The sequence below is a fragment of the Cynoglossus semilaevis genome, chromosome 3 (assembly GCF_000523025.1).
Source record: "Cynoglossus semilaevis isolate Cse_v1.0 chromosome 3, Cse_v1.0, whole genome shotgun sequence".
Classification (NCBI taxonomy): domain Eukaryota; kingdom Metazoa; phylum Chordata; class Actinopteri; order Pleuronectiformes; family Cynoglossidae; genus Cynoglossus; species Cynoglossus semilaevis.
In genome coordinates, this window is record NC_024309.1 from 6,645,520 (window position 1) to 6,657,595 (window position 12,076).

General features: G+C 42.9%; 1 protein-coding gene across 8 annotated transcripts in view; it reads right to left on the bottom strand.

Moving 5' to 3' along the window:
* Positions 1–3,132: 3,132 nt before the first annotated feature.
* Positions 3,133–12,076, bottom strand: part of pfkpa (phosphofructokinase, platelet a) — a 17,455-nt gene continuing 8,511 nt past the window's right edge. For 2 of the 8 annotated variants that reach the window (XM_008307665.3, XM_008307666.3), the window contains exons 13-23: positions 11,675–11,821; positions 10,620–10,690; positions 10,428–10,515; positions 9,664–9,816; positions 7,040–7,204; positions 6,878–6,939; positions 6,236–6,347; positions 5,910–6,009; positions 5,457–5,462; positions 4,241–4,346; positions 3,133–3,936 (exon numbers count right to left, since the gene is read on the bottom strand). In XM_008307665.3, coding sequence (XP_008305887.1) covers positions 3,780–3,936; positions 4,241–4,346; positions 5,457–5,462; positions 5,910–6,009; positions 6,236–6,347; positions 6,878–6,939; positions 7,040–7,204; positions 9,664–9,816; positions 10,428–10,515; positions 10,620–10,690; positions 11,675–11,821 — 1,167 coding nt within the window. In that variant the 3' untranslated portion in view covers positions 3,133–3,779. Of the gene's footprint in view, positions 3,937–4,240; positions 4,347–5,456; positions 5,463–5,909; positions 6,010–6,235; positions 6,348–6,877; positions 6,940–7,039; positions 7,205–8,075; positions 8,229–9,663; positions 9,817–10,427; positions 10,516–10,619; positions 10,691–11,674; positions 11,822–12,076 lie in introns of all 8 variants that reach the window. The other 6 variants (XM_008307662.3, XM_008307663.3, XM_008307668.3 and 3 more) reach the window with 3 other exon arrangements.

Here is a 12,076-nt window from a genome sequence, read left to right on the forward strand (position 1 = left end):
TCGAAAAAACGCTCGGCATCTGGTGCAACAGCCAGCCGTGCATGTTAATGCGGAGTTAATATTGTTCTTATGAACCACGAGTGGCTTTGCATGTTAGTGAGCGCTGGGCCAAATTAATGTCACCTCCATTAATGTCGCCGTCAAGTTCGCGTCACGAGTATTTTGATGCCGCTCTCCTACTCTCTCAAAGGTACTGGTTCTTGGTGGTACTGCAGTATGTATGCACACATAACCCACAAGGATCCAACTTCTGGACGGAGAGTCACACCAGGAGATCAACAGTAGATACATATTTACACCTCCACTCCCCTCCTCCTCCCCCCTAGAAGCAAGAGATGAGGGGAGGGAAAATAAATGTCCTGACTCATTTATCACAAAGCCCCAAAAGTATAGATGAATCCAGTGATGAAAATCTGTCCTGAGAAATGTCAGGAAGATATTAACTCCAATACATCAAAGCGGAGCCGCCGCACTGGAAGCTGACTGAGAGCCGATGCTCCCGGGCTTCGGTTAAACAGGGGGCGCCGTAGACGCCGGCTACGAGGGAAAGACGGTCCTGACCATTTGTCACATGCACAAACAAGTAAATAAAGACCGCAGTCGCCGGCGTATGGAGATTAGCATCAGAAACGATGCACGGCGAATTTCATTAGTGCGCAAATGTCATCCTTTACATCTGTCAGCCTTGAATGGTGTCGGAGAGGGAAAAGGCAAAGGGAGATCAGGGGGGACGGAAATTGGTTCTACTTGTGTTTTTACTAATCCCTTTTCCTGACAAAACAGCAGACTTGTACTAATAAGGGAAGTGAGGGCTCAGTGGACAGATTGGGTCAAACAGCAGAAAGGATCATGGGATTGTGATCTCTCCACGCCTCCACCGGTGTTCTTAATTGTCAGAAAGGGGTCCTCGGACGAGATCCCGGATGGTGGGATTGGAGGATTGGGGGGAGAAAGTCTAAATTGAAGTGGGGTTCACTGGACTTGTATCGGTCGCTTCAGGTGGATCAAATCCCTGGTTTACTTGGCAGCCCAGCGAGACTGCGGCCAAGTTGGATCTAAAATCTATAACTTCTAAGCCGTTCTCTGCTTGTCCAATTCTTAGAATTTATTATGTGCTCATTTATTTTATTTTATTTTTGCATGGATTTATTTAGTCATAAATAATAATTCTGACAGTGATTTACTAGAATCAGAGACGCGTTCTCAATCTCAGGCAGCCAGGATTTATTAGCTCCGGTTGCTATTGTTATCCCAGCGCCTTTGCAGTCACCTGCATCATCGTGGCTGCTCTTCACTTCTGCACTGCAATCAGAAATTCCCACCAATGTGGTTCTATTGGACGTAAAAACTTGGTCGTTGAGACACCAGGCGACACGGGAAAAAAAAACGGGCTTTTATTCTGAAAAGGTCAAAGTGCACGCGCTCTTTTGGAGATTTGCCACCAGCCTGTGTGTGAAGCACAATGTGAAAAAATGAAGACCAAGTTTACAGAGTGTGAGGTCAGCCTATAAAAAGAAGCAGGACCCTTCATCTGCAGCCTTTTAATCAGTCCAATGAGAGTGCAATGTGCGTATGACCCTGCAGTCTGCCCTTGCATTCTTAAATCAACCCAAATTACTGGATTTAATAATTCCGTGCTTAGAGAGAAGTAGCCAGCCACATGTAAATGCCTCAACAATGAACCACGTTCCCACCGGGGGCAGAGGAGATGATGGGATGGGAAGAGAGGAGTGGTTTAGTGCGGACGTCTGCCGCTGAGGCTGAATTAAAGACGCTGGTTTAAGTCCAAGATGATAATGGTTCAAGGAGGGTCTTTGGGGAGTAAAGGTGATTCAGGTAGGCTTTTTTCCTTCAAATTGTGTTTCACATCAGTGCACTGTCGCTAAGTGATGGCCTCAGCACGGCCACATATGCATGTAATTACTCACAGTTAAGGATAAAAAGAGGTCAATTTAGGCAGCGGGAACGAAAGCAGCCCAATTACACGTATACACCATTAATATGCTCACGGGAAATATAAATTTGCCTTGAAATGATAAGATTAATTCCTAATTATGGTAACACACGGAGAGAGGGGGGGGGGGAGACGGGGGAGGACAAACAAGGCCTCACGTATTTAATCTGCCTTAGTAATAAGCCACAATGCACTGAAATTGTAAAAAGCAGGAGCGGACAGCAGTTGATGGAGGGAATCTGTGTCATAGTGGACCCGATGAACCCGGGCACTGCGAACGAGAAAAAGTACTCTGCCGCCATCTGCTGGCACGGATGTGCAAAATACACAAGCATCGCCAGGAGACGTCCTCTTTCACCCATAGTCCATTCGTTACTATTTAAAATACATTCTTCACAGGAACAATATTTTTTTTATTTGAAATTAAGAACTTTTTAAGAAACAATTTTTGAATGGTGATAGTGGTGTAATGATTAGCGGTTAGTTTTTTAGCCCCCTATTGAATAGTTGTTTCTAGGGAACAATATTTTTTTTTTATTTGAAATTAAGAACTTTGCACTCAATAAGCACAATTTTTGAATGGTGATAGTGGTGTAATGATTAGTGGTTAGTTTTTTAGCCCCCTATTGAATAGTTGTTTTACAGAAAAAATTCTATAAAAGTTTTCAATTTACTTAGTATGAAACATCAGCCTGTTTAGTTGAACACAACACAGCTATACTTGCAGGCATTGAAGAAAGAAACTAAGAGTTTCAACGGCTGAGTCTTTGTTCGAGTTTTTAAAGAAATCTGCTGCCATCAAGTGGAAACGTATTTAATGTTTTGTCTGTGACTGTCGCAAAGACAGCAAAAATATTTCCGGTGAATAAATAATAACTTTCAGATGAATTAATTGAATTGCGATGACCACTAGCCCATTCTAACCTGCTGGCTGCTGTGATTGGCTCCAGCTTACCCATCACCTCATGCAAAGGCTTAAGTTGGTTGCTAGTGAATGTAAACTTTCGGTTATTCTGCCCTAGAATTCATTGAATTGCAATGACCAGTAGCCCATTCTAACCTGCTGGCTCACTGTTGAGGCAGTGGACGACACAACACCGTCCGTCCGTCCATCTGTCTGTCCGTCTGTCCTCTGTATGTTGATGAGATGAGTAAAGGAATGCAGAGACACCGATGTGTACACTTCTGAAGTCTGGCTTTTATTCGTGGGTCTTTTACACATCTATTCTGCAATAGGACAAAGGGCGACGCCTTCACATCAGTGCTGACAATATAATATATATATATATTTATTTACCTATATTTAAACTCAAGTTTCCAAGCAAAAATGATAAACAATGTTAAAAATATTAAATATTAGTCTCTGTGTGAAGCGCAGCACGTGGTTCGGACGATAACGGTTTCCATCATTAATATGCCGGACCTCACACCGTTTCTAGGCAGATGTACACGCGTACACTGGTTTTTACAGCAGTTAGCGTCCTTACTGTCGCGGAACGACCGCAGACACCAGAAAGTGCAATTTCAAAACATGGACAGTGACACCAAACATCCAGAGCAACCAGGACACACTGATGCATGACCGGACAAGTGTGTGTGTGGGTGTGTGTGTGTGTTAATGTGTGCACAAGCATAGGAGTGTCTTTTTTTTTTTTTTTTCTTTAGCTAGTCGAGCTCTATGAGGACTTACACAGGTTACAGTACGAGGGAGATAAATGGTCCGGACTGAAAATGAACACTTTGTTGTCTTTGTTACTGGAGCTCGTCTAACAACACACAAAACGATGGCTAAACTTGGATACGCAGGAGGAAGTGACGGAGGCCTTTACATGGCGACCGAAGCGTCTAACTCTTTAGGCCTGTTGCGTACAACGTGCTCCAGCTGTCCCGAGTCGGAGACGTCGTAGCTCGTCTTGTATTTAGCCAGGATTTTCATGAGGGGACGTAGCTTCAGCCACCACTGCTCCTTAGGGATCCTGTGACTGTGGACAAAGAGGGAAATGTCAGCAAAGTGTCCAGCCCGAAAAAGGGGACTGTCCAGAAAAATTAGGAAAAACCGTCTATCATAAAATATAGTCACTGACTCCTGATTTAGTGGTTTTGTTATCCTATCAAACTCCTATTTTTAGCAATTTAGCTTCATCAATTTAGCAATGCTGTAAAAAAAAAACAAAACAAATCAACTGCTTTCATAAAGCTGCTTTGACGCTGGCTGTTTGAATGCGCGTCACCGTACAGTATATCTGTAACCTAGCTGACGGTGAGTCGGTCAGTGCGACAACATACATGAAGTCGGTCTGATCCTTGAGCTGTACAACGGGCTGGAAGACCAGAGCTCTTCGACGCATCCCCAGAAGACAACAGGTGTCCTCGGAGTTGGCAAACACTCGACCTGCGGGGAAACACAGCTGAAGTCAGAGGTGGAGGCACCAGAGTGTGTTCTTTATTTGTCTGTGTCTCACCACACAGTGCACGAGCGTAGCATTGTGCAGACTTCGTCTGACAAGGTTCAGGATGACTCCTCTACAGTGAGGGACTATTTTTCACAGCAAGGACTACAGTACACCTGGCTGCATAGATCTATCAGAGTTCTACAGTTCTACAGCCAGGGGGCAGGGGTGGGTGCAACAGATGTAAACAAAGTCTTGAAGGTGATGACAGCAGCTAGAGTCCTGTTCAGACCTGGTACCTGATCATATGTGGGCAGATGGAAAAAAGACCCCACGTGTGTTTGAGTTTCTCCAAGCTGGATTCAATAATGTCGTTTTTTGAATACAGATGTATTCTGTCACACGGTAAAGAATGGCTCTAACCGTCAGTTTGACAGTTTCATAAAGGAGCAGGCAGCGTGACATTCAAATATCTCAGGTGTAATTTTTGTTTTGCGTCAAACTGTTCCAAATTGTCACATCACACGGCGTTTGTGCTAATCATTCAAAACATGCACCGAGTCTCGTTCGAAGTTTGTTAAAGACTGGGTGATTGTTGACGAATCTCAATGTTCAATCCGCTGCTGAAACGTATACAGAGCACTGATTGACCAGTGATTGATGGTGATGATTCTACGCTTGTTCACGGTAAACGCATTCAGATGAGACCAAGTCTGAACAGTGTCACCCAAGCAAACTAAAGCAATGTGATGCTACAGACATTCACACAATGGAATGGAGGCAAAGCGGCAGGTGCATTTTTTTTTTTTGCATTAAGTCCATGTCCATATGGACAGACGGACACTGTGGCTGCACCATCAGCTGAGCCTGGACGTATGTCCGGTCCAGCTACTCTACGTGACTCCTGTGCTGGACATGGCGACGCTATAGTTTCTACGACACAGACGGACACCGTGGCTGCACCATCAGCTGAGCCTGGACGGACTGTGCACTTCTACACAACACAGGTGAGTGATGAAAATAACAGACATGGACATGGAGCTACATATGTAAGATGCAGATGGTGATGGAGCTAGTGTTTTTTATAAAAAAAAAAAAAAAAAAAGATTTACCTTCATCTTATGTCATCCAGATGTAAAGGAAATAGAAATAAAAAAAAAAAAACAACGGAGTTTTAACTTTATTTGAAAAACCTTAGGAACCTTTTGTTCTGAAGAAAAAGGATTAGAAAGAAATGATATTTAAATAATTGGGCCTAGAATAACCTTTGACCTTTCATAGACTGCTCCTGCTGTAATAACATTTCAGCTTCTGTAATTATGGCTTTGTGAGCTTCACCACTCACTATAATGTAGAGACTGATCCATGAGTCTTGTAAACATTGGACTACAGTATTACTGGTATATATCAATATTACATAAAAGCAGTGTACTGAGTACTTTACACGATCGATGGTTTATCTTCAAAAGTAGATTGTAATTTGGAGCTCGACTCAACGGCAGTTCCAGGCTGGTACTTTACTTGGTGACTTTTTGTCACTGCACTCATGTTCACAAAAGCGTTACCTCGTCTGAAGGTCTCATCCAGTTTTTTAGTGATCCACTGCATCGCCTTGGCAGAAATCTTGGTTCCGAAGTTACGATCAAATGGAGACGGAGCACCGCCCTGTCAGAGAAAATGAAAAGATTTTTACATCGTGCTTTGATGTCTTTAATAAATCCACTTAAAAAGTCACCTCTCGCCCACGTCGACACATTCTCCCCGTTTAAGGATAAATAAAATTAAACTGACTGATTTTTAATTCTCTGTCTTTGCTGCAATATCTCCGTGACCCCTGAGAGGAGTGTGCCCCTCACTTTAGGAAACTCTGCATTAGCAGAGCGACACTGACCTGCTGCATGTGTCCCAGTACGTTCTTCCTGCAGTCGAACACTCCCTTCCCTTCTTCAGAGTACAGCTGGTAGATGAAGTCCGTTGTGTAGTTTTCATTGGAATTCTCGTTCCTACAAAAGAAGAGTTCAACACAACGGTCACACATCATCACTTATCATTAATATCTGCAGTGTGTTCACATATTGTTGACATATTTTTACTTATATTGTTATTGTTCATCGGCCTATTGTTTATTTTTCAATAGATAATGAAATGTTCCTCAGATTCCCTCAGAGAGTTTCTCCCTACGACACCATCTTCACCACACATTAGGCCACTCCCTGTTTCTTTTAATAGGCTTTCTGGAAAAATAAAAGCGAAGTTGCTGATTCAGTGGTCTTTGGAAATTATGAAACAACCGCATGACATGTGTTAAAATATACGGTTTGCTCGAGTCTAAAAAAAAAAAGGAGAAACAGGTTTTTTTTTTTAACTTTTCGTTCTTAGCAAATGTGGTATCAGTTCAGCAGAAACGAAAGAATAGGTTTGAATAATTAATGCATCAAGTCATAGACGTAAACTATGGGTTGAAGAGGAAACCTTGCTCCCAGGTCCAACCACTGTGGTTCCTTACTTTAGTAATTATCTGTAACTGTCTCACCTGAGGACCAGACCTCTTTGAATGCTCGTCTTCATCTTTTCCGTCAGATGTTCAACGTTAGCCTGTGATAACACAATAAAGCAAACAAATCATAAAAAACTCGTAGAGTTGTGGGTAACAAAACACAACTGTACCACAGGTGTATGCATGCGAGTGTGTTACCTGGAGGTCTCTGATGTCGAAGGGCTCCTCGAAGATGTACGCTGCATCAGCGCCGGCCGCCAACCCTCCCACGGTGGCCAGGTAGCCGCAGTAGCCCCCCATGGTCTCGATTATGAACACGCGCCTCTTGGTGCCGCTGGCCGACTGCTTGATGCGATCGCAGGTCTGACACATGCACACGAGCTCTTATTATTAGTGCAGGTTAAGAAATGAATATCAACTCAGCATTTTTGTGTTAAAGTCTAGACCAATCAGTTTAGCCTCGGTCTACGCTGACGTTAGCTATTTTGCTAATCGAGCAGGCACGATTAAAAGGCAACGCATTCCACAGAACCACATCAACACATGCTTTTTTGTCAATCACAGATATTTGAACATTTTCAGGCATTTGTGGGCCACAAGAAGGGCTTTCACCAGAGACCGGAGTCCTGCACAAGGATGAGAGAACACGTCAGACGGTGAAGAGATGCCATTTATGAGTCAAATAAGATGAAATTAAAAACTCTTTTCAGTGTTGTTTTTGGTTTAGTAGTGAAGATCACTCCAGTCACTGTGATAAAATAAGTAGCCTTTTGACTAACGATGATTAAAGGTCTTTTAGCTCGACAGGATAACATTGGAAATTGATATAATACAAAGTATTTTAGCACAGTAACAATAACAGTAACTATCGATGCATTAGTTGAGTTGTAATGATGTGTTGAATGGGCACTAAAGCTACTTATTAATAAGCTCTAATTGAGGTTAAGATTTGTCAAGACATTGTTAAAGTTGTCTGTGTAGGTTCTCAGTCATCCAGGTCATCTTATCCAAAAATAGTTACAACTGGACGGAGTAGATTTCTCAAAGACGTTTCACCTCTCATCCAAGAGGCGTCTTCAGTTCTGACTGACTATCGGGAAGTTCTGGTATTTAGCCTCAAGTGCATACTTTTTCTGGTCACTTTATTAAATGTTCTGTGTTGTGGCATTCGTATATGTACAATGAAGATGAGCGCTCAGTGCTGTGTTTGCCAGCAGCAGTTTGACTGCCTTACCTCCACGATGGCATTGAGGGCTGTGTCTGCCCCGATACTTAGATCTGTGCCCGGGACATTGTTACTTATGGTGGCAGGCAGCATACACATCGGGATGCAAAACTCCTCATAGGTACCGCGAGCTTCATACAGCTGCAGCAGACTTTCAAACGCCTGAAGCGGCAGTATATGAAAATGCATTAGAGCTACACAGAAAGCCAGCGACTGAGAGAGAGAGAGAGAGAGAGAAAGAGAGCGGCCGAGCACTCTCTCTGTTTGCTAGAGCAGTATCCTGCCAGTCCGGCTCTTTCCGTGTGATAGCAGCTGTGGCTTCCCTTTGGCAGAAAGGAAGGGAGGATGGATGGACAGGTGACCATTGGAATGGAGAAGAGAGGAAACAGACGAAGAGGAGCGAGGAGGAGATGGGACAGATGCGGAGAGCTAACACTTAGAGTCGCCCAAGTTCACATTTGCTGTCAAAGGTCGTACGCAGGCAACACAAGCATGTACAGAGTACGGCATACACAAGCGAGGGAGGATGATGGGATGTCGATGTTGGCCGGGGGAAAGTCCGTCTGATTATGTCAGCCTTGATGTTATTGTTTCATGAATGCATGTTAATGTGTCAGGACGACAACTTTGAAGTTAAGTCGGATATTTTTAGATTGAGCGGTGGTGTCGTTTTTAAATATATCAAGCCCAAAATTTCCAAAAATGATTGATTCACTACTGAAAGAAGAAGAAATAAAAATCCATTCTTAAGTAACTGCACTGAAGCCTTTGATTAAGAGACAAAGGGATGTTTTCTCTGATGGGTTTAAGTCACAACTACATGATTATTTCAGCAGTGCAATTTCTGGCTCTATTTTGCACAAATTATTTAAATGTGGCTTGGTAAATATAGAGCCCGGTCTGCGGCGTAGAACCTGCTCTGACTGAAATGGTTCGGCGCATAATGATGAGGAAAATGGGATCACGATAACCACAGACTGTCGAGCAGTTGATTTGCAGTTTGTTCCAGGAAATGATTTCTGAATTGGCTAATGTTAAGCGTTTTGAATTCAATTAGTCTGTAAAAAAAACAACGATATTTTTTTCCCCCCACTTTTATTTGACTGAATTACCGTGTAACAGATTTTAGCTTTGATTTTATAGCACAACCAACCTTTTAGGAAACAGGGCTTATTTGTTTGTTACGTGATGTTAATTTTGTGTGTAGAAAAAAAAAACAAAAAAACAAAGGCAACAGTGAGCGTGCATGCTGTTCACCACTCATCTTGACGTTGAAGATGGAGCAGGACACAAACACACATTTTGGGACGAAAGGGGCAAGCAGATCAAACATGGCGGCCATGTTGTCACGCGTCAACTTACCTGAGTAAAACGGGAGGAGGCTACGCTACTCATTGACTCAGTTTTACCTTTTACCTGGCAGTACAGGCACGAATCGTGCGCTTTCACCGCTACAGTTGTGATCAAAATGTGTGAGTAATAATACTCTCAGTGCGTCCCTGCTCTCCAAACACGGCGTTCTCGACTATGGTGGTGTTTTATATGTGCCTGTGTGCTGCTGAGGTCTTTGTGCTGGTCGCCGGCCCCCATCACTTACAGTAGTGATGGCGTTCAGAGCAGTGTCTGCGCCAATGCTGAGGTCTGAGCCCGGCACATTGTTGGAGACAGTGGCTGGGACCATGACCATGGGCACACAGAACTCGTCATATTTCCCACGCGCCGTTAACAATTCCAGCAGTGACAGGAAGGCCTGCAGGGCAGAGCCAATGGCTTTAGTGGTCGTCGGGATTAGAACAGTTACAGGGTGCTGTGGTTTGGGTGGTGCTACTTGCCACAAAGGAAGGAGGGGAAAGACAAAAAAGTGAAAGGTGCCAAGGGGACGAGCCAGGTCTATCACAACGGACAACAGCGAAACAGACAGGTACCTTTCATGGCACACTCTCACACACAGACACACACATATCTGTACATACACAATAAACTCATTTGCTTTCATACGTCAGAGGAAAATCAAAGCTGGTGAGCTTCTAATTGGGAGAGTGTGAAATGGCTAGAGTGAACTGTTTGACTTCCTCTCCACAATTACATCTTTAAAAAATTGAAAATCCACCAGCTTTCTAATACAGGTATTTTTAACAATACTACAACACGACAATGTATGCAATACATGACATTGAAGAATCACACATGAATAGAATACATATATTTTACACACTATCTGATTCTACAATGGGAAAATACTCATGTCATGAAATATAAACACTAATAATAAATACACTTAAAGACAGAATGCATTCACAATGTCACTGAATAGCTAAAACGAGACAAAATAACTTGAAAGAAACGTGTGGCGAAACATACCTCGAATCCACCAATAATTAGCAGTGCATTTATGTTGTGCTTTCTCATCTCCGCGGCAATTTTTTCAACATGCTTAGCGGGAAGAGTTCTAAGAAAAGAACCAGTGGGAGAAGCAAAAAACATTATCAGAATTATTAACCTGATTGATAAAAACACTGATGCTCAGAAAGAGAAAATACAAAACACTATTACCTTTTAGTTCCCAACAGGGATCCACCTTGTCCTGTCCAACCTCCGACATCTGCCCATTTGATTTCCTTAATCTGCAGGGATAAAGAAAAAGGAGGAAAGGGTTGTTTCTGAGTTGTTGCTAAAACGTTTTTATGTTTATACGTATTAGAGCCGAACAAATGATCAGTGTCATTACAGATTATACTGTGTATAACCATATTAACTGATAATCATAGATGACAAAAATTGACAACGGATGAGTCTGGAATCATGGCCTCTATATTTAAATTTGTATCAAAATGTGTCATTTGTAGCCCATTATATTTGTCTGCGGTAAAAGAGGTGATATTAAAAAAGGCCAGCAGAGGGCACCAAAGCACTGCAGTGTAGAGTTACATTACTTTGACCATCTGTTGTAATCTGACCCTCATGTCTGCGGACAAAGCATTTAAATGATGCTAAGCTGGTCTGTGATGGGCGAAGATTAAAAACAACTAAATGTCTTTTCTTCTTTTTGGACCAGACACATTTAAATGAACCTGATCTGGATGGTGGGAATGGATGATTTGTTTAGGCTGAAAGTGTGGAACCAGTTTTTCCAGCCGTGGAACAGTCAGTCAGGTCTCAGATGTCAGGCCACGGTATTGATATACAAAACACAGTTTCTGAGTGAAATACAAACACCTATGAACAAGTATTCCCACTGTCACACAAAACGAAAGACTGTCGATCCATTCATCCAATGTTCAATGAGGTGATAACTGATGGAATCAAGTGTCAACATTTTCAAAATACGTTGCTGCCCTCTCGTGACTTACTGGGGTACTGCACCGGCTTTGTCTGAGTAGGGCAGAGGAGTTAAGCACGTCTAAATGGGCTTACACAAAAATCTGCATCCACTAGGTTAACCCTCATTAATCTTCAGTCAAGGTGTTAACAGTGACTGTGTAGTGCATATCGTTTTTATAGTCCCAGTGCAGTTCCTGACACTTTTCAACTCTCGTTTGGACTTAAATAAAAAATAGCAGTTGATATATAATAATATGGACATGTATGTAAGTGCTGGAAATACACACCTGTCCTTTGGAGAACCCCTCAAACCCATCGCTGACAGCGAACATCTTGTGACCCTCAGAGATGCCCACCCTGACCGCCGATCGGACCGCGGCGTTCATACCGGCAGAAGGGGCGCCGACGTTCAGGACCGCCACATTGAAGTTGCTCTAACGATGAGGGGAAAAACGTTTAAAGTGAATACAGGGGAAAGTAAGATTTTGCACCGATAACAGCCAATTAGAAGCCTTTTTTTTTTACAATTATAAAAATTGTATATTTCAGCTTTTTATGCTGGTTTTTGAGTCTTCTATCTTCTATCACAGGAACAGTGAGAGTCAAAGCCTCAGGTGAGCTTCACAGCTTGGCTTCCACTGTGTTTCACATCTCACTGATCCACAGTGAGAACTCCGTCTAGCAGGCAG